The sequence below is a fragment of the Antechinus flavipes genome, chromosome 5 (genome assembly GCF_016432865.1).
Source record: "Antechinus flavipes isolate AdamAnt ecotype Samford, QLD, Australia chromosome 5, AdamAnt_v2, whole genome shotgun sequence".
Lineage (NCBI taxonomy): Eukaryota > Metazoa > Chordata > Mammalia > Dasyuromorphia > Dasyuridae > Antechinus > Antechinus flavipes.
The window spans coordinates 289,472,669-289,493,705 of NC_067402.1; the positions used below are offsets into that span (position 1 = coordinate 289,472,669).

A 21,037-nucleotide genomic window follows, 5' to 3' on the forward strand; every position below is an offset into this window, starting at 1 on the left:
CCCCCTCCCCGAGACATCCCGGGGCCGCGCGAAGATGGCGGCTGCTGGCGCGAGCCGGTGAGACTCTGTCCGGCTAGGACCAAACTAGGGGATATGGGCGTCGGCCGCAGCGGCGCCGCCCCCGCGTCTCGCTGAGGGTCGGAAGAGAACCGAGGGCCCGGCGCCCAGATCGGGCGATGGAGGCGAGCGGCGGCGAACTGGGCGCTCTGGAGACCATGGACACTCTCACGGAGCTGGGAGACGAGCTCACCCTGGGGGACATCGATGGTGAGTAGTGGCCGCGAGTGCGCCTGCGCGGCACCCCCCCCCCGCCCCCGCCGCTCCCCCTCCCCCGCCGCTCCCCCTCCCCCTCCCCCTCCGCTCCCCCTCCCCAGCGCCGTCCAGAGCATCCGGCGTCCCTGTCCCCCACGCCCACAGAGCCTTGCCCACGTGCGGTGCCGGCTTGTCCCCCTTCCCCAGCGCCTCGCCCCCGCCCCCCACGTGCAGCTGTCACACCTTGAGTGCCGAGGCCCGGGGGCGTCTGGGGCAGGTGCCCGGGGTCCCGGAGGTAGAGGTGTTTTGGCAGGAGAACCGAGTTGCCCAGAGTCCGCGTCCCTTTCCGGGGCTTGGAGGGGCACCCTCGTGCCCACCCCGGTATCGGGCGATACCCCATGCTCGGGTGCCCCCGGATGGAGCTGACCTAATGGGGGAGGGGGCCCCTGCCCGCAGGGTGAGCCGCTCTGACGTTTCCAAAGTCCTCCAGAGGCAGGCCCGGGGTCCTAGGTGAGGAGGGGCCTCTGGGTGATGTTCCCAACCTTTCCACTGAGGCCCGGGACACGGGGCGTCGGAGCTGAGCTCTCGGGCTGGGGGCCCTAAGGGCCAGGAGAAGGGCCTCCCCGGGAGTTGGGGCTGGGGGCTGGCACTTGCTGACTTGTTTTGGGAAGGGGGGAGCTGAAGCCGGTGCCCGCGGGGGCGTGGCCGCTGCGCCCCCCCTTCCCTGCCGGGTGGGGCCGCCGGGCAGTTTGGGTGGCGGTGACCAGCGGACGGGGTCCTCCCTCACAGGCAGCCCGGGAGCGCTCCAGGTCCGTCTGGGTGCCCGGCGCTTCCGTGGGACCCTTTTTAGGGCGCGGGAGGCAGCGCAGCTTGGGGCTGCAAGTGTCCGAAGGGAGCCTCCGCTTGGACGGAGGGAAGGAAGGAGGCGCTGCCCTGGGGCTCCCCGGACGGCGGGGAAGGGCTGCGTGGGGGCCAAGGAGGGGGGAATTCCTGACAGGGGCCCCGGCAGTCAGGGAGGGCGCGCGCTCGGGGTCGGATGAGGGAACTTCCAGGTTGAGGTTTTGTGGGTGAGAAAGTCCCAGAGAAGCCTGGGGGTAGAGCCTGGGAAGCAGCCGTGGGCCGTTGGGGACCTCAGATGACCAGGGATCGGCTGGTGGGGACCAGGGGGACAGCCTGGGCTGGAAGAGCGCCCCCGTCCCCTCCCCACCCCCAGGGCGGCTCCCTCCGGATCCCCCTCCCACTCCTCGCTGCCGAAACTCCCTGGGCCGGACCACACCTGGTTTCCTGTCTGACTTTCCCCACTTTGGGGTGGGGGCCGTGGTGTCATGGAACGGCTGCTCTGACACATCGTCCAGGCCCTTCCCCAGCGGGACCGGCCGCTCCCTTGGCAAACATCCTCTGACAGCTCCTTCCTCTGGTTTCCCCCCGGGAGCAGGGACAGGGAAGAAGTGTCTTTTCTTGGTTTGCAGCTCGCCAGGAACCCCTGGCCCAAGAGAGAAAGCAGCCCTGGAGGGGGAGGAGGCAGCGGGGGATGGGGGGAGGCCGCTCTCTGAGGCTCTACTTTCTCCTCTGTAAAATGGGCTCTGTTAACTCCCAGCTCGGCCGTTTGCAGAGGGGGAAACCGAGGCTGGAGAGGGCAGTCGCTGGGGAGTTAATGGCAGAGCCGGGCTGGGGAGGCCAGCAGCGGGCGGGTTCGAGCTCAGGCCTCAGGCCGGCCCAGGAGAAGGGGCCTCGGGCCCAGGGCTGCCCCCCGCCGCCCTCCCCACGCAGTAGGGATTCTGAGGCTGGTCACTGTTTAATCCCGCAGCCCGGGGCCTCTGTCACCCAGCCCCAGCACCCTAGTCTGCAGAGAGAGGCCTGAGGCCCATCCAGATAAAGCAGACGGTCGCCTAGCAACGCGTAGCCGGGCCGGCCCCTCGGGCCCTCACCCTGCTGAAGGCCGGACCAGAGGAGCTCTCCTCTCCCCGGGGCCCCAGAGCCCGGGTTAGGGAGGAGCGGCTCAGGGCCACGCTGTTCCTGCTCTCTGGCCCCTGGGGTCTAACTCACAAGGGCTTCCTGCTGCCTTCCCGGAAGGTGCGGGTGGGGACCTCAGCCCCACTCCAGGTCTGGTGCAAAATCTGGAGCTGGAAGGGCCTGGCCACCTCCCCCCGGGCGGCCCGGCCCCCTGGGCGCCAGAGCCAGTATCCTGTGTTGAGAGAGACAGAGAGAGAAACAGAGAGGGAGACGGACAGACGGACGGAAGGACACGGACTGACTTCTGGAAGGCTCCGCCTTTCCCCAGGGTAGCTCCTGGATGCTCCCCGACTCTCAGAGGGCACCATTGTCATGGAGGCCTTGTCTTTTCCTTCCTGGGAAACAGTTCTAGAGGCCGCCCTCTGTCCCTTCTGAGGCCCCTCGGGCCCGTGCGCCCCCTCGGCACTGGCTCGGGGGCCCCGCGGGCTCAGTCAGCAGCTCAGGCCCCGGGGCCGGTCCCGCTGCCTCGGTTTCCTCATCTGCAGAAAAGCCTGGGGGAAGCCCCTGAGACGGTTCCTCAGGGAGCAGGTTGTGGGCTATTCCCTAGGACACTTGCGTCCGGCTGAAGGCCCTTTCTCTGGGCGGGGGGGTTGGATAGCAGCCGTCTCCCTGGCGGGGGGAAGGTGCGGACCCCAGCCTCCCTGGTCTGCTGCCCCTTGGGGGCGTGAGCCTGGCCCGGGCAGCTTCTGTGCGAGCGCTGAGGAAGGTTATGGGGGCGAGGTGACCGAACTACCGTGTTTCCCCGATAATAAGACACTGTCTTATCATTTTTTTTGGACAGAAAAACCGCCAGAGGGCTTATTTTCGGGGAGGGCGTATTTTAGAGGAATCTTACACAGTACGGGGAGGGCTTATTTTTCGGGATAGGTCTTATTATCGGGAAACACAGTAGCTTCTGGATTTTTAGTGATGGCTCCTTCTCCCCTTCTTATTTACTTGCCCTCCGGGACCTGTGTCCTCGGGGCCTGAGGCTGAGGAGCCTCCGATCCCTTAGCTTTGGAGCCCGAGCCCTTCACGTCCTGAGATCCAGAGGTTAAAGTGGCCGGCCCTGAGCTCTGCGGGGGAAAGGGAGGCCCTCCGAAATCCCAGTCACCCGCGGGCCCCGCGACCCTCCCTGACTCCGCCAGTGGGAAAACCTGCAGCCCTCGGAGAGTGCGGGGCCCTCGGGAGCTCTGGGTTACTGAGGGAGGCGCCCTTACACAGGCCCCGGCCCTGGAGGCTGCGCCGTCTCCGGCAGACTTGGGGGAGGGCTCCACACGAGTGTTTATAGCAGGTGGGGGGCTTTGGTGAGAGCGCTCACAGAAGGCCCAGTCACTGGGCTCCTGCTGCTGCCCCGGCTCCGACTCCCAACCCCTGTTGACTTTGTGGCGTTCCCAGGGAGCGGCCGAGTCCCAGGCCCGCCTCGGAAAGGTGGAGTTCACAGGGAGCCCTGTGTTCCAGCCCGGGGCCTTCCCCCCAAGCCCCGGCCCCTCCCAAGGCGCCCTCCCGTGGGGAGGGGAGGGGTCTCTTGCGCACTTAGCTCCCCTGCCCCGGTGGCTCTCTGGGGGCATCCTCCCCCGCCCCGTGGAACAGGTCTGCCCGGTGTGCCAGCTTGTTTTGAGCCATGATAAAAACTAGGGGGGTGAGGAAGCAGGTTATGAAACTCCTGGTGAGACTCAGGGCTTGCTCCGGGCCCTTCCCAGCCCCTGCCAGGGGTGGGGAAGGCCGCTCGGGCCGAGGACCGTGGGGGGCCCTGGGCAAGCAGCCCTTCTCTCCCCCTTCCTCAGCCGGAGCCGCTCATTCTGGGGACGAGGAAACGGGGACCCGAGGCCAGGCTCCCGGTGGGCAGTGGCTGCCCCTTCTCTCAGGGGGCTCTTAGTCCGCTCCCCGGCCTGGCCTCCCATCCTCCCTCGAGGCCCCTCTGCTTCCCGGAGCCCGACACCTCCCCAGGCCAGGGAAAGCTGCTCCGGCCTCAGGCCATCTGCACTGCTTGTCCCAAGCGCAGGCCCTGGCAGGCTGGCCGTGGGCTCCTCGTGAGCCGGGGGAGGTGGCTTGTGGCGGGGCCTCTCCCGCCAGACGTGGCGCTTGTTTGAGCCTGTCCTTCCCAGCGCGGTCCGGTCCCCTCATGTTACAGATGGGAAAACTGAGGCCCGGGGAGCAGAGAAAGGAGGAGGCAGCCCGGGGTGTCGGGAGGGACGGTCTCCTCCTGTGGGAGACCAAGCAGGCTGGCTGGGGGGCCGGTGTGCCTGGGTGAGCCCGCACCAGGAGGGCGTCCGGGGCAGGCCAGGGCAGGATGGGGGGGAGCCGGGTCCTGGGGTGAGAACAGCACCCTCCTCCAGAGCCCCCGACGGTCCTGCTCTCCCATTCTACGGATGGACAGAGCCGAGGCCCTGGGGTGGCAGTGCCTCGGGGGGCCGGACCAGAGGGGGGCGTAGGGATGGTGAGCTACAAAGGACAGGCCGGGGACTCCAGGACCGGGGACAGGGCGGCCTCAGCCGTGCCCCTGAGAGGGTGGGGAGCAGGGAGGTGGTGGGTTCGCCGGGGACCAGGAGGGCGAGGGAGGGCCGAGAGGAAATCCTCCTGCGCTGGAGTCAGGCAGCGTGCATTTATTAAGCGCCTACTGTGCACCGGGCACCGAGCTAGGCCGCTCCAGAGACAGAAGGGCAAAAGTGCCGACAGGCCGGGCCTTCCGGGAGCTTCCGTGCTCTGGGGGCGGCACCGGGGCCGACGGGAGAGAGGGAGTGCTGCCAGAGGGGAGCGGGCGCCGGGGCCGAGTGCTCTGGGGGCTTGGGAGACCGAGCCTTCATTTACCGATGAGGAAACCGAGGTTTCGAGAGTTTCCTGAGCATGGCCACAGAGGCAGGAAGTGACTCAAGTGGGATTTGAACTCACATCCTCCTCATCAGGAGGGGGAGGGGGCCAAGGGGGTGGCAGCTAATGCAGCAGTCACTGAGTGCCTGCTGCATCCAGGCCTGGGCTTTAGTGGGTGCCTCGGGGCCCCAGGAGAGCCGAGAGCCGCTCATTTGGGAGCCCTGCCCGCTGGGAGCTCTGGAGCCCGTAGCTTGTCTCCCTGCTGGAGGCGACGTGGCCTGGCTGGGCAGCAGGCTGCGGGCCACCTCTGCCCCTCGCGGCTGGGGTCCCCCATCTGGGCTGGGGTTCGTCGCCGCCTCGCGGACAGCAGGTGCTTCTTGCGTGTGTTGGGGGCCCCAAGCTGGGGGTCCCCTTCTCTCTGCGGGCAGGCCTGCCTCGGACACACTCCGGCTTCTAGGAAGGGCTGGGGGGGCTCAGGAAAAGCAGCCTCCATTGTTGGAATGGCCTGTGCCGAGGAAGGCCCACCTGCCGGCAGCCCGCTGGGGTCCTCCTGCAGGAAAGGCTCCCGCAGGGTCTGCCCGCCTCCTTCCCTGTGGGGCTTGCCCGGGTCTCCGACGTGCGGGGGGCATTGACCCCCGACCCTGGGTCTCCGCTTTAGCTGCCCCTCCTTTTTCCTAGAGAGCCTGGGGCTACCCGGGAGGATGCTTTGCTTGGAGGCCTTGGAGCCTGCCCAGGAGTGGGAAGCAGTTGAGTGGCTGTGGGGGGCCCGCTGTCCTGGCCAGCCCCGACAGGGAGGAGGAGGAAGGGCTGCTTCATCCCTGAAGGGGGCCAGCACAAGGCCCTGCCTCCTGGCCCCCGACATGCTCGCCTCCGGCTAGGACAGGCTCCTGGCCCTTCCTCCCCTTCCCCGTCTCCTGCTAGGTCCCCCATAGAGCTTTTCTCCGAGTCCCTCTCGCCAGCGCAGGGTCGGGCCCCCGGGGGGAGGGACCTCCGCTCTGCCTCCTAGCAGCAGGCCTGGCGCACAACAGGTGCCAGCGAGTGCTTGTTGCCTGCTGCCCTGGGACTTCCCCCCGGCCTCTCTGGCAGTTTTGTTTTGAAATGGGAGGCCTTTCTGCAGCCTGCCCGGGGAGGGGCCCCTGGGGGCCAGTGTTTGCCCCTAGAGGTCCCGGGCCCTGAGGCTCGCCTGGCTTCTGGGCTGCGGGGGGGCCGCCCCCTTGTGGCCCGGCCTCCGGGTGACCCCCAGCCGCGCTCTCTCCCCGAGGCCGCACCTGGTCCCCGACTGCCGGCCCCTGGCCTCCCAGGGCCTCTCCGGGCTTCCTGCCAGGCATCAGGGCCCTGTGGCGCCTCCCGCAGCCCGGCCCTCAGGGCCCCCAGAGGTGGGAAAGCCCTGGGCCCGGAGCCCAGAAGGCCGGCCTCCCCCTGGGAAGGGCTTTCGGAGGCTGAGAGGGGGAGCCCTCCTGGCTCCCCTGGTTAGGTGGGCTACACGGGGGGTCCAGAGGCGGCGGAAGGCGGACCAGTCGCACCCCTCCTCACGCAGGGGCAGGGGGCTGCACTTGGGGCTCGGGCCCCTCCTCAGACACTCGCCGCATGAGCCAGGGGCTGTGCTCGGGGCAGGATGCAGGTCTGGGCGGTTGGGGGGAAAGGCTGCCTAGGGAAGCCCCGAGGTGTTGGGCTGCCTGGCTGTGAGTGGGAGCGTTCCTAATGGCCCCTCGCTAGCCCCCGGGGCTGTTGGGATGCCTGCCGACCTCCCGAGCCCCTCACGGGCGCTGCTGCTGCCACGTGGGGGCGGCCAGACACCCGACTCCTGGAAAGGGCAGGACCCCCCCTCCCCCCGCCACGTTCTGGGCTGCGCGGCCTCGAATGCTGAGGCGAGGAGCAGGAAGGGGGCCGCTTGCCATCATTTATTTCTTTCTTATATATATCTTGAATTAGGAGCACCAGGGCACGGCAGCGCGGCTGCAAGGGCCGTGTTTCAGGGGCTGGAGGCCGGGTCTCTGGGGAGGCACTTCTCCAGCCGCCTCCTTCCCAGTTCTGAGAACTGCTCGGCTCCCAGGGGCAGCTGAGGGGGGCCTGACCCAGGCAGCCTCGAGCTTCTCCCCTGCAGCTTCTCTCCAGCCAGACCGGGCTCGGGCTCCGCGCTGAGCCAGTGACCTGAGCCAGGTGGGGAAGGGGCGCCCGGGGCTGGCCAGCGGCTCACTCCCCACCTCTCGAATCCCTCCAATCATCCGTGCCCAAAGAATTGTCAGCTCACGGATGTTTAATGATAAAGGGAGCCGGGGAGCTCAGAGGGCTCGTCCCCTTTCCTCGAGCACGGGCCCCTGTTTGCGGCTCCCAGAGGCCTGGTTTTCTTTAGAATTGGGGAGAGGACTGGCTTGGGGATCTGCCTGATTCATGTCTGTCCCCTGCAGCCCCTTCCTCTGCTCGGCCTCCGGGTGGGAAGGTGCCTGGCCCAGCCAGGGTCCTTCCTCTTCCTCCCCCATGTCCCCGGCCCGGCCTTCTCCTCCCCCATCGCGCTTCTCAGCCCCCTTTTCCGAGCTGCCTTCCCTCCGCTGGGATGGGAGCCCCTTGGGTGGCCGGCATTGGCTTTGTGCTTTGTAAGGACGCCCAGGCTTTCGCCACCCGGTGCCTGACACTCGTTCCGAGCTCAGCAGACGGTGGTTGGCGGGACTTGACCCTGATTCCCCAAATTCTGCATCTCCATCAAGCTTCTCTAAGCAGTTCTCGGCTTCCTGTGCACTCCCAGCACCTTCAGTCTGCTTCCCAGGATGCCTTTCAACAAGTAGTTCCAGTTAGAACATTCTGCAGGAGACCTCAGGATGTTCCGCGAGAATCTGGAAGAAGATGCCCGTCAGCCCGTGGGGCTGGGGAAGGGGAGAGGGAAGGGGGAGGGCTCCGTCCTCATCTCTCTGGCCGTGCAGCTGGGGGACTGGTGTTTGTCCATCGAGTCACTCTGTCTGTCCAATAAAGGCCCGGTGAGTCCCCCCGGGAGGCCTTCCAAGGTCCGGCTGCTCACCGTGTTCGGCCTGGGCGGTTTCCCCAGAGTGGACGCCTCCCCTGAGCCTCTTCTGTGCCTCTGGGGTCTCCCTGCCCCCCAGGCTCCCTGCTGGGGTCTGGCCGATGCTTCTCGGGGGCGCTTCCTTCCCTCAGACAGTCCCTGTGAACACGAGTTCTGTCTCGGCTCCTGCCGGGGCCGCCCTGGGCTTTCTTTGCCTCCTGTCTTCTCACCCCGAATAGTGCTCTCTGTTAGGTTTGTGGGCACCAAGTTTGGGGGGTTGGGTTTTTATGGAAAGAAGGACCATGGATTCTTTGTGTCCCTCCCACAGTGCCTAGAATAGTGCCTTGTGCACAGGGAGGGTCCTGCTGGAACGAATGACTCACTGAGGTTTTTCCCAACCTCCCCCCTCCCAGCCAAGTCCCCGGCTCCCCGACGTCCAGCTGCCACTCGCCAGCCTCCTGGCTGACCCCCAGCTCGGGGCCTCCGGTGTCTTCATGTGTGAGCGTCAGATTGCCTCCCCCGCTCGCTGTCGCAAGGACGGCTCGCGGATGGTGTCAGACCCGGGGGGTGGTAAGGGAGCCCGAGGTGGCGCAGCCGGGGCCCGAGCGTGTGTGAGCGTGCCCCCAGCGTGGCCACGGGGAGCTGGCTGCCCACCCTCATTTACTCCTTGTCCCGCTGCTTCTCCCCGGCCCGAGCCCCTCCTCCGGGGGACCAGCCTTCACGTTTCGGAAATGGCCATTTCTTTAAGTCCTGTTCTCAGGCCCGAAGCCCCCACTTCTGATTCAGGTAGCTGCTCCCTCATGCCTCCGGCTGGATTCCGGCTTCTCGAGGTGGCCCCCAGTACTCCAAGGGGGCGATTCCTCGGTCACGTGAACCTTTCTGGCTGCTGCTGTGTGCTGTGGAGCTGAATCTAGTCTGGCTGTAGTCGGGCAGGCCCGTGGTCCCGGTCTGGCTATAAGTGGGCAGGCCCGCGGTCCCGGTCTGGCTGTAGTCGGGCAGGCCCGCGGTCCCGGTCTGGCTGTTAAGTGGGCAGGCCCGCGGTCCCGGTCTGGCTGTAAGTGGGCAGGCCCGCGGTCCCGGTCTGGCTGTAGTCGGGCGGGCCCGCGGTCCCGGTCTGGCTGTAAGTGGGCAGGCCCGCGGTCCCGGTCTGGCTGTAGTCGGGCGGGCCCGCGGTCCCGGTCTGGCTGTAAGTGGGCAGGCCCGTGGTCCCGGTCTGGCTGTAGTCGGGCAGGCCCGCGGTCCCGGTCTGGCTGTAGTCGGGCAGGCCCGCGGTCCCGGTCTGGCTGTAAGTGGGCAGGCCCGCGGTCCCGGTCTGGCTGTAAGTGGGCAGGCCCGCGGTCCCGGTCTGGCTGTAAGTGGGCAGGCCCGCGGTCCCGGTCTGGCTGTAAGTGGGCAGGCCCGCGGTCCCGGTCTGGCTGTAGTCGGGCAGGCCTTTGCCCAGCTTCACGCTGACCTGGCTGACTTTGGGGCTGTCCCCACTGGCTCCTTGCTGCCTTTTCCATCACACCCAGAGCCACGTCCCTGGCCCCGGACCGTTCTTCTGCTCAGGCTTCCTCTTCACCCCATTAGAGTCTCACCATCAGATGGGGGTGTGAGCTTCCAGGCTGGCACCCCTTCCCCGTCACCCCCTCCCCTGCCCACAGTCTCTGCTCCAGCGCGGCCACCCGGGATCAGCCCTTCCCCTCCGGCAGCTGCAGAGCACCGGCCCTCCGTCTCTCCTGCCTTCCTCCTCACCGCCCGCCGCTCCTCCTTGGGCCCCAGTACACCCGGGGTCTCGCACCCCCTCCCTTCCCGGTCTCGTCCCCACAGCTCGCAGATTCAGTCTAAGGCCATCAGCTTCTTGCCGCCTCGGCCCTTCACATATTGAGACGGTTTCTCTTCTCCTCACGTTCTGTGGGAGTGAGATCTGGTGAGCTTGAGTTTGCTGATCTCAGTTGGGTACTTCCCACTGCACGGCAACCCTTCTCCCCTGCTTGGCCCGTGTCATACACCCTTAGCCCTTCTCCAGGATCTCAGCAGAACTCCCTCCTCTGAGGACCCAGGACTTTTCTCTGGGGGGCTTCCTCTTCGTCCCCACCTCCCACTTCAGAGCCCCTTTCCATGCCTGTCGCCGTCCCCAGTTTCTAGGACGAGGTCACCAAGGCTCGTCCCTCTCCTTGTGCTCTGGGCTCCATCCTCCAACAACTGGAACTTCCATTTCTCCTTGTCTGCGGCTCCTTCCTTACTGTCTTTTCTGACCCCCCGGCTCCCTTTACCCCTTTGAAGGGCTGCTTGGGCTTGCCTTGGCCATCCCCTGCAGCTGTTCCCATTTCCTCACCTCCTCCTCCCCCTCATTCTTGCAGTCTGGCTTCTCTCCAAACACTCCGGGCTTACCATGTTGCTTAACTGCTGAATCCCATAGTCCTCCTCCTGCCTCCATTCCGAGGTTAGGGGCTCCTAGAGGCTCTTCCCCCATTGACTTCTTTTAAATTATTTTTTGGTGAGGCAATCATAGTGACTTGTGCAAAGTCGCATAGCTAGTAAGTATTAAGTGTCTGAGACCAGAGTATCCACTGCGCCATCTCCCGCCCCCCTGCCCGCTGGCCTTTCTAACGCTGGCTTCTCTCCTCCTCCACCCCTGCCCCTCTAGGGAGCCTTCCCTTCCTTTCACTCCTCTCCAATTTCCCTGTGACAATTGTTTGATGTTTTCTTATTTGTATATATAAATGATGGAAGGAACAGACAGTTATTGAGCCCTCCTTACAAGCTCAGTGCTTGGGTTACAACTAACAGTCTGCTTCAGGGAAGGACTTTCAAGGCCGAGTTTATTATTTTTTTTTATTATAACTTTTTATCGACAGAACCCATGCCTGGGTAGTTTTTTGCCACTAGCCCTTGCACTCACTTCTGTTCCGACTTTTCCCCTCCCTCCCTCCACCGCCTCCCCCAGATGGCAAGCAGTCCTTTACATGTTGAATATGTCACAAGGCCGAGTTTAGCCAGAGACTTGGGAAGCCTTGTGGGCCTTAGGGTGCAAAGGCAGGGCATGGCCGGGTTTAAGGGAGGAACTTGTTGGGGGAAGTAGTTTGACACCGATCCTGGAGGGGAACAGGAAGAGCCCAGTATGCTCTAGGCAGGGGGCTGGGCTCCGGGGAGGCCTGGTCTGACTGGCCGCCCGCTATCTTGCAGGCTTTTTATGTTTCTCTCTGGCTCTGGTCTCTCCGGGCCTTTCTATCTCTGCTCACTTTCGGGCACTCTGCAATCCAGTGAAAGCGGCCTCTTTCCTCTTAGTCAAGACACTCCATCTGTTATCTCTGTACATTATTCCCGGCTGTCCCTCCTATCTGGGGTGCTCGCCTTTTCTCCACTTCTGGTTTCTCTGGCTGCTTCCAAATCCCAGCTAAAATCCCACCTTTTCGGGTTGTGAACTGGTCCGACCACTCTGGAGAACAATTTGAAACTGTGCCTTCAGGGCTAGAAAGCTTTGACCTAGCAGTACTACGTCTGTGTCCCAAATAGATCAAAGAAAAAGGGAAGGGACCTATTTGTACAAAATTACTTATAGTGGCTCTTTTTATTTTTGACAACAGCGTTTTATTTTTTCTAAGTACACACAAAGGTAGTTTTCAGCGGCCATCTTGGCAGAACTTTGTGTACCAAATTTCTGTCGTCCTTCCCCGCCCCAGGGAGCAGTCCCATATAGGTTAAACATGTGCAGTTCTTCTAAACATATTTCCATTTTAACATATTTAACATGTATTGGATGGGGGGGAGGATGGGGGAAAGGGGAGAAAAATTGGAACACAAGGTTTTGCAAGGGTCAGTGTTGGAAAATTATCCATGCGTGGATTTTGTAAATAAAAAGCTTTAATTAAAAAAAAAAACTAAACATATTTCTGTATTTGTCATGCTGTTAAAGAAAAATCAGATGGAAAGGGGAAAAAAAATCATAAAACAGTAACAGAAAAGGTGAAAACACTGTGCTGTGATCCACATTCAAGCTTCATAGTTCTTTCTGGATGTGGATGGCACTTTCTATCCCAGGTCTATTGCAATTTCCCTGCTCTTTCTGGATGTGGATGGCACTTTCTATCCCAGGTCTATTGCAATTTCCCTGCTCTTTCTGGATGTGGATGGCACTTTCTATCCCAGGTCTATTGCAATTTCCCTGCATCATCTCATTGAGAAGAGCTGTGTCCATCATGGTTGATCATCAGATAATCTTTACATTTGTTTATTTTTAATAAAGCTTTTATTTTTCTAAACATATGCGTCGACAGTTCTTCAATATTAGCCCTCGCAAAGCCTTGTGTTCCAATTCTGCCCCCCTTCTCCCACGCTCTCCCCTAGACGGCAAGTAGTCCAATACGTGTTAAACATGGTAGAAATATATGTTAAATCCAATATACGCATACCTACTTATACAATTATTATGCTTCAAAAGAAAAATCAAGTCAGACAGAAAAAAAAAGAGAAGCAAAATAAAATACAAACAACGAAAGGAGTAAAAACACTATGTTGTCAACACATAATCTTGTTGCTGTGCACAGGGTTCTCCTCACGCCACTTGGCATCAGTTCATGTAAGATTCAGGCTTTTCTGAAATCAGTGTGTTTGAGTGGTTTCATCTCCCCCCTTTTCCCCTGGAAACTCCTTGGGGCAGGGCCCCTCTCTGTATCGCCAGCGCTTAGTCCCCAGGCGCACAGTAGGTGTGCCGACTACAGACTGCATGCTTGATTATTTTCACACTGAGCGTCATTCCCCACTTGATGAGCACCCACTTTATTTCCCGTTACCCGCCAATACAGAGAGTGCTTCTTTGAGCATTTGGGTGAATTTCAGATCTTTGCTTGCGGCTTTGACTTTCTTGGAGTATAAAGCCAGGATTGGGATTATTAGGTCAAAAGGGCGGGACTCTTTTGGTTGTTTCTGTTACAGGATTCCAAATTGATCCATCGTGGTCTGCCCAGTTCACCTCTCCGTTGTCGGGGTAATAGTAGTTTGTCCCCGGCTCCCTGGCTATTCCCAGTTTTTTTGGTGTCTTTGAACATGTCCTGGGTAGTTAGCCAGAATTTGAACCCAAGTGGTCTTCTGCCTTTGAGCCCAGCACTGGAGCCTCTCCTTGATGGTCTCAGTCTGGTCTGAATATCCCACTGGAGGGTCTGGGGGACACTTGGGAGAGCCCAAGGTTCGTGTGTGCTTTAAAAAAAAATAAACTAAAGTGGATTCTTGGGACATCATCTCATTAATTGGCTTGGGCACTTAGAACCCAGAAAGGGATGAGGTAAGGGAGGACCACCCACCTGGTGTTTCTGGGAGCTTAGCTCCTCCTTCAGGTGAAGCCTTATGGGAAGAGGCTGGAGTGGATCCTGAGCAGAGGGTGCCCCCCTTCCCCTCCCTCCCAGTGGGCCCAAAAGTACAGTACCTGTGAATTGAAACTTTATTTTCAAAGCTTAATAAAATTCACTCCCCCACCCCCCTTGGTTCATTCATGTCTCTCAGAGGAAATTAAAGAGTGTCTGTAATAACCGTACACGAATGTTCACGGCCGGGAAGGGACAAGGAGGCGCTCGTGAAGCTGCCTGGAGTTAGGGGGGAAACTGCTGGGCGTGCTGGGCCGGGATGGATGCTCCTTGGCTCAGCTCTTGGAGAGGTTCCCGGGAGGCCCTGGAAGGGCGGCCCCGGGGCTTCTCTAGGGTCCCAGAGAGCTGCCCAGCAGCAGCGGGCCTGCTGCCTGATGAGTCTCTGCCGACAAACAGTCTGGCTTAATAGCAGCGTCTGGCTGTGGAGTTTGTTCTTTGCTCCTCTGGAACTGCAAGTGGTGACAGTTGTTTTTAAGTATGTGAATGGAGCAGATTGCTGTTTGCAAAAAGAGACTTAAAAACAAACTTCATACTTTCGAAACTCGGTATTTATGTGGTCTTAGGAGCCTATAGGCAAGTAGGTAGCTCTGTGGTTAGAGTCGCAAAGTCCCGAGTTCAAATTCAGCCTCAGAGGCTCCCTAGCTGTGCGTCCCTGGCAGGTCACTTCACCCTGCTTGCCTCATTTTCCCCATCTGTAAAATGAGCTGGAGAAGGAAATGGCCAAACCCCTGCAGTACCTTTGCCAAGAAAACCTCATGGATGGCATCGGCCTGCTGTGGTCCACGGGTCACAAGGAGTCGGACATGACTGAACAATAGCAGCCTCCAGACCTGGCAGGGCTCTCCCAGGCCATCCCGGGCTTTAGACCCTTAATGGGTGAGGAGGAGGCGGAGGAGGCCCATGGGAGCAGATGAAGGGATAGATTTAGAGCCAGAAGAGGCCCGAGGCCATTTGACTCAACCCTTTCATTTGTAGAAGAGCCTGGGACCCAGGCAGGCCAAGGGGCTGGGCCTGGTGCACTACTTCCTGGTTCCAGTGATGTCCATTAAGTTTCTTCGGTTTCTGTGGTCATCTTCATGGAGCTTTTTACATTGGAGGACTAGGAAAAAGTCAACGGCCCTGCCTGTGGCAGGCAGCGGGCCCATATTCCTCTCCTTCCTCCGGGGGGCCGAGGCCGAGGGGTAAATGCCCCCTCCAGAGCTGGCATCTGCTGGACCACATGGAGAACTCCCTGGGGGACTAGGCCCCCCTCCCCCCCCCCCCCCCCCCCCCGGTCCATCGAAGTTGAGGCGCCTCTAGACAGGAGTTTTGTCGGCCCGGCCTGGTGGTCGGATGCCAAGCGCTGCTGATTTCGTGGTGTGTTCTTGGGGGAGTTGACTTGATTGGGGACGGCAGGGGGACACTGCAGCTGCCCTTTTGTTTTGGATCCCTGGGTTAGGAGGGGGAAGAGGGCAAAGGTTGGCACTTCAGGTCCGAGAAAGACCAGGCGGGAACTGGGGGATTGCAGAGCTTGGGCATTTCGAAGTGCAAATTCCCGGCTCTAGCTGGGGAATGGTCTGGGAGGGCAGGGAAGGGGCCGGCTATGGAGGATCCTCGCCATGACCCTGGGAGGTGGGCGCTGTTGTGGTCCCCGTGCTTCAGATGGGGAAACTGAGGCAGGCAGTGGTGAAGGAGCATGCCCGGGACCGCCCTGCTGGCAGGTGTCTGAGGCTGGCTCCGAGACCAGTGTCCAGGCCCGGCGCTCTGGCCACTGAGCCATCGTGGGTCTTGGGGAAAGTGACTTTGTTTTCCCCCCACGTCTCCGCAGCTGTTGACAGCCACGCTAAACATGGCTTCTGTCTCTCGTTCACAGAGATGCTGCAGTTTGTCAGCAGCCAAGTGGGAGACTTTCCAGACCTCTTCTCTGATCAGCTTTGTAGCAGCGCTTTCCCCGGAGGCGGCGGGGGCAACACCGGCTCCAGCGCCAGCGCTAACACCAGCACCGGGGGCCCTTTGGAGAGCCCCTCATCGAGGCCCTACAGCCAGCCGCCAGTGCCAGCGGCGACCACAGCAACGGCGACAGCAGTGACAGCAGCATCGCCGGCAGGAGCGGCAACATCCTTCCCTCAGACTTCCCCTGTGCCGATTAAGGCCCCCCCCGCCCCGGTGTCCACCCCTCCTCGGCCCGCGCCCCTGCTTCAGCCCCGCCTGCAGCCCCAGCCCCAGCCCCAGCTGCAGCAACAGACTGTGATGATCACCCCGACCTTCAGCACAGCCCCCCAGACCAGGATCATCCAGCAGCCCCTCCTGTACCAGAACTCGGCCACCAGCTTCCAAGGTAATCTAGAGGAGGCCCCACCGAGGCGTGCCGGTGGCCAGCCCTTTGGGGCAGCGGGTGGTCAGTCTGTCCGGATGGAGGAGCCCAAGAGGGAGCCCCTTCCATCAGAAGGCAGACATCAGAGTGTTCCCAAACGGCTCCCTCGGAGTGTCCCTCACCGTGCTTGGGTCGTGGCCACAGTCCTAGCCCTCGAGGGCCACTTTGGAAGGGCCCAGCCCTCTGGGACTGACCTCGCTAGAAGCAGGCTCATCGCACCGCCTGCCATCTCAAGCAGGGGGCACAGCGCTTGGCCCAGTGGGAGCATAGAATTCCATGCTGAGGCTCAGATGAGGGAAGCGACAGGCCAGAATTGAGCTCACCCCTTCCCTGCCTCTGGCCTCCCTCTGGCTTCCACTGCGCTCAATGACAAACGAGTGAGCTTTCAGGGGCCTCCTGGCCCTGAGCCTCAATCTCCTTCTCTGCCAAGTGAGGAGTCTGCAAGGTCTACCATCCTAGCCTTGGTCTAGGGGCTCTTGGATAAGTCCGAGGAGCCAGCTCTGGGACCAAGGGCTGTCATTTTTTAAAAAATTAATTTATTTAGTTAATATTTTCCCCTAGTTACATTTAAAACAATTTTTTAACATATTTTTAAAACTTTAGATTCCCCCCCCCCGCAAAAAAAAAAAAAAATCCCTCAAAAAAAAAAAAAGAGAGAGAGAGAGAGAGAAAAAGAGTATGGTTCAATCTATTTCTAGACACAATCAGTTCCTTCTCCGCGTATGGATAGGATTTTCATCTTAAGTCTGTCAGAGTAGTCATAAATCATTGTACTGCGGAGAACAGCAAAGTCATTTACAGCTGGTCATCGCTATTACTTTGTATATAGTATATTTCACTTTGCTTGAATTCATGGCGGACTCTCTAGGTTTTTCTTTTTCTGAGAGCATCCTGCTCATTATTTCCCATAGAACAATAATAATTCCGTCATAATCGTATACCACAATTTGTTCAGCCATTCCCCAGTTGATGGGCATCCCCTCAATTTCTAGTTTTTTGGCCCTAAGAAGAGAGCTGCTATACATTTTTTGGTACATATAGGTCCTTTTCTTTTTCAAAAAATTCTCTTGGTAATTCATGCCTAGTAGTAATATTGTTAGATCAAAGGATCTGTCTGAATTTATTTATTTTCTAAATTAATTTAATTTTTAAAATTCCCATTGCTTTATGAATCGTGTTGGGAAACAAAAATCAAAACAAAAACAAAAAACCTTGGGAGAGATTAAAAAAACAAAACAAAAAAAGAAGTGAACCTAGCATGTGGTGATTTACATTTAGTCTCCTTAGTTCTCTCTGGGTCCAAAATCTATTGGGATGGCTTTGGATCACTGAACCACTGAGAAGAACCACGTCTTCCATAGTTGATCATCACACAATCTTGCTGTTGTTTTATACAATGTGTTCCTGGTTCTGCTTGTTTCATTTAGCATCAGTTCATGTAAATCTTTTCAGGCCTTTCTGATTTTAGAAAGCTTGTTCATCATTTTTTATAATAATGTATAATTATTATATATAATAATAATAATATTCCATTCCTTTCATGTACCACCACTTCTTCAGCCATTCCCCAATTTTATTTATTTTCCCGTTCTTTGCCACCACAGAGTGGCTACAAACCTTTTTGCACATGTGGGTCCTTTTTCCCTCCTTTAAGATTTCCTTGGGATACAGACCCAGTAATGGCACATACTAAAGGGTGTGCCCAGTTTGATAGCCCTTTGGGGCTCTCCAGAATGGTTGGATCAGTTCACAACTCCTCCAACAACGCGTTAGTGTCCCAGTTTTCCTACATGCCCTTTTCCTGTCATCTTAGCCAAGCTGAGAGGCGAGTTGGTACCTCAGGATTGTTTTAATTTGATATGCATGAGTTTATGGCCCTTTGGACACGGATCCTATCTTTTGATCATTTTTCAATTGGGGAATGGCTCCTATTTTCACAAATTTGACTCAGTTCCCTCTATGTTTGAGAAACGAGGCCTGTGAGAGACTTGCTTTGAAATTCTTTTTACAATTACTCTTGCTGACTATGCTTCCCCCCATTTATTCTGTTCTCTCCTTTCACCCGGTCTCTCCTCCTGTTACTCTCCATTCCCTTCCTCAATGTGAATCATCTAACAAAGGAGGAAGCAGGCCCAGGGAGGACTGCCTCTCAGGTAGTCAGTGCCCGAAGCACCATCTTGTGGCTGACGCCAAGTTTAATCCGCTTCCCATCACGCCTTCCTGCCTCTTTATGCTGTGAAGAGAGCAAACTCCCGGGCGATGAGAACTTGGGTCCTCCCTCACCACCCCCCAGGGCGGCAGCTGCTGCTGACCACTTGGACCCTCCCCTGCCCAGGACAAGCCTTCCCTCCTCCTTCAGCCCTTTTCTGACCAGCGGGCAGAAGCAGCCTCCTGGGCTCCCCAAGAGCTGGGGGTGTTCTCCTGGAAGCAGGACTGGGGAGCGAGGTCGCAGCAGCCGAGGGGTCTGTAGTAGCCCTGTGGAGCACACGTCTGTGGGGGCTCCTGTGGCCCGCTCTGAATGCCCATGCTGTCTCTGGCAGGAGGCGGGAGCTGGCAAGGGGCTGGGGCCTCCGCTCCCTCGGTTCTCGGCGCTCTCGTGTCCCTCACTCTTCTCCTCTCTCTTCCCCAAGTTCTCCAGCCCCAAGTGCCGAGCCTGGTGACATCTCCCCAGGTGCAGCCGGTCACCATTCAGCAGCAGGTGCAGACGGTGCAGGCCCAGAGGGTGCTGACCCAGGCCGCCAATGGCACCATCCAGACCCTGGCGCCGGCCACTGTGCAGACGGTCGCTGCTCCTCAAGTTCAGCAGGTCCCGGTGAGCATCCATAGGGCTAATGGGGGGCGGGGGGACAGCCTGCTGAGCCCTGGCAGCAGTGTGGGCAGATAGATGGGGAGGGAACTGGGGAGCCTGGCACAGTCAGGTCAACAAGCGAGCATTTATAGAACCCTTCCTGGGCGCTGCCCCCGGGCCAAGCACTGCCGGAATGGAGAAAAGCAGGAGGGGGGGGGGGGCCTGCTGGCTGGAGGGACAGTATGTGGTGGAGGATGGACAGCAGGGATGGGGAGGACAGCTGGGGCGGGGATCACGGTGTTCCCAGGGATGGTCCTAGCCGCCCGATGTGGCCCGGCCACGGCCATGGAGGCTTCCTCTGGGCAGGGCCGGCGGCCTGGCTGTGGCCCGTGGGGGGCAGGATGCTAGCTGGGAAACACTTAGAGACAGACAGAACTCCCTGGCGTGCCTGGCCCTGGGCTGATGGCTCCTGTGGCCGCCTCCTTCCTGACTGTCGTCCCCTTGCAGGTCCTGGTGCAGCCGCAGATCATTAAGACAGACTCGCTCGTCTTGACCACACTGAAAACCGACGGCAGCCCCGTCATGGCTGCCGTGCAGAACCCCGCCCTCACGGCGCTCACCACGCCCATCCAGACCACCGCCCTCCAAGTCCCCGTGAGCGCCTTTCCTCTGCCTGTCCCTCCCAGAGCTGACCTCCTGTCTCTGAGTCTGGGCTCTCAGGGCTGGGGTCTGGGGGGAGGGTGGACAGGAGCCCCGGAAGGGGGTCCCTTGGGGGACCATGCCCATCTCACAGTGTGTCTTCACTTCCCCAACTATGGGAGGGCGCGAGGGGAGAAAACAATCCGTGGCCGCCTTCGGGGGCAAGGACTCAGTGCAGGGCCCTGGATGTGGGCTGGGCTGTTCGGGGCCTGACTTCATGTTCTCGGCGCTTTAGACCCTGGTCAGTGGCGGCAGTGGGACCATCCTCACCACCATGCCCGTGATGGTGGGGCAGGAAAAGATGCCCATCAAACAGGTCCCGGGGTCCGTCAAGCAGCCAGAGCCGCCCAAGGAAGGGGAGCGACGGACCACCCACAACATCATCGAGAAGCGCTACCGGTCATCCATCAACGACAAAATCATCGAGCTTAAGGACTTGGTCATGGGGACAGATGCCAAGGTACAGCGGGCTGCGGGGTGCGTGGGGGTGCCCTTCTGCTGCTGCCCTTGTCTGCGCGGCCCCTTGGTGGATGCCACGGTGGTGACGGCGAGCTCCGGAGCCGAGCTGTAGAGTGGCCTGTGTCTCCTCCAGGAGGGCTGGGCTCTGGGCGTCCCAGCCCCCGCTGCCTGCCTGTGGCGTCCCGTGACCAAGTGCAGAAGCTGCTTAGGAGCTCCTTGGGATCTCACCCGATGCTCCTCAGGAGCCAGGACAACTCGTGCTCTGAGCACACAGGGGCCGGTCCACATCTCGCTAAGTTACTCTGGGGTCTCTCTCCCAGGAGGCCGTTGGGCTGCCCAGCCCTGAGGGCCTCCGGCTCCAGCTCTAGGGCCTCCCTCCTTTGTAGGAGAAAGTGCTTTTCAAAAGCGTAGTCATAGAAGGAGAAAAGTCTGCCCTGCCCTCCCCGCCTCCCCTGGTGCCCCGGCCTGGGTGCGCTCTCCAGGGTCCCCTCTGTCTGTCGCCCCGCTGCAGATGCACAAGTCCGGGGTGCTGAGGAAGGCCATCGATTACATTAAGTACCTGCAGCAGGCCAATCACAAGCTGCGGCAGGAGAACATGGTGCTGAAGTTGGCCAATCAGAAGACCAGTAAGTGAGGTTGTTGTTCCGGGCAGGCCGCTGGGCTCCTGAGCCACCGTTATGGCTCCCTTTGCCGACCCATGGGTTATATCTTATGCCTTTAAAAATGGAGTTCTGAGACTCCCACGACGGGTTCTGAGATTCCCGCGATGGGTTCTGAGACTCCCGCGACGGGTTCTGAGACTCCCGCAACGGGTTCTGAGACTCCCGCAACGGGTTCTGAGACTCCCGCGACGGGTTCTGAGACTCCCGCGACGGGTTCTGAGCCTGGCTCTAGGTGGGATGAGCCGAGGATCTCTTGGCCGTGGTCAGGGTGGATGGTTGTCGTACTTGACCGATTTTAACCAGGGTTTTGTTTTCTTCCTGTCTCAGAGGAAGGGAGTTAGGGGAGGGAAGTGAGGCAAGTTTTTGCCAATCCAGAAGCTCATCCTTTCTTCTGAAAGACCCTAGGTTTATTCTGCCTGGCCCTGGAGGGCCGGATGAGAGAGGGAGGGAAGTCGCATTGGCAGAGATCTCAGAGAGAGAAGCAGGAGCTTCCTAACAGGGAGAGCTACCTGCCTCCCTGGGGAGGGAGGGCCTCCTCTCTTGGGTCCCCTAGTAGTCTGGGATGATGTAGAAGGTCTTCCTAGCCCAGGGCAGGGAGGGGCAGTTTTGGGGACCCCTGGAGCCCCTCCCAGTCCCAAGGCTCTGTCTTGCTGCTTCTCCTGTGCGTGTCAGGTCGCGGGGCCC

At 59.9% G+C, this 21,037-nt stretch overlaps 1 protein-coding gene across 1 annotated transcript in view; it reads left to right on the forward strand.

The window, feature by feature from the left end:
- SREBF2 (sterol regulatory element binding transcription factor 2) overlaps positions 1 to 21,037 on the forward strand; it is a 36,368-nt gene continuing 15,331 nt past the window's right edge. Inside the window, exons 1-6 of the mRNA XM_051962213.1 lie at positions 1 to 267; positions 15,245 to 15,709; positions 18,376 to 18,557; positions 19,041 to 19,187; positions 19,468 to 19,692; positions 20,203 to 20,317. Coding sequence (XP_051818173.1) covers positions 177 to 267; positions 15,245 to 15,709; positions 18,376 to 18,557; positions 19,041 to 19,187; positions 19,468 to 19,692; positions 20,203 to 20,317 — 1,225 coding nt within the window. The 5' untranslated portion in view covers positions 1 to 176. The remainder of the gene's footprint in view (positions 268 to 15,244; positions 15,710 to 18,375; positions 18,558 to 19,040; positions 19,188 to 19,467; positions 19,693 to 20,202; positions 20,318 to 21,037) is intronic.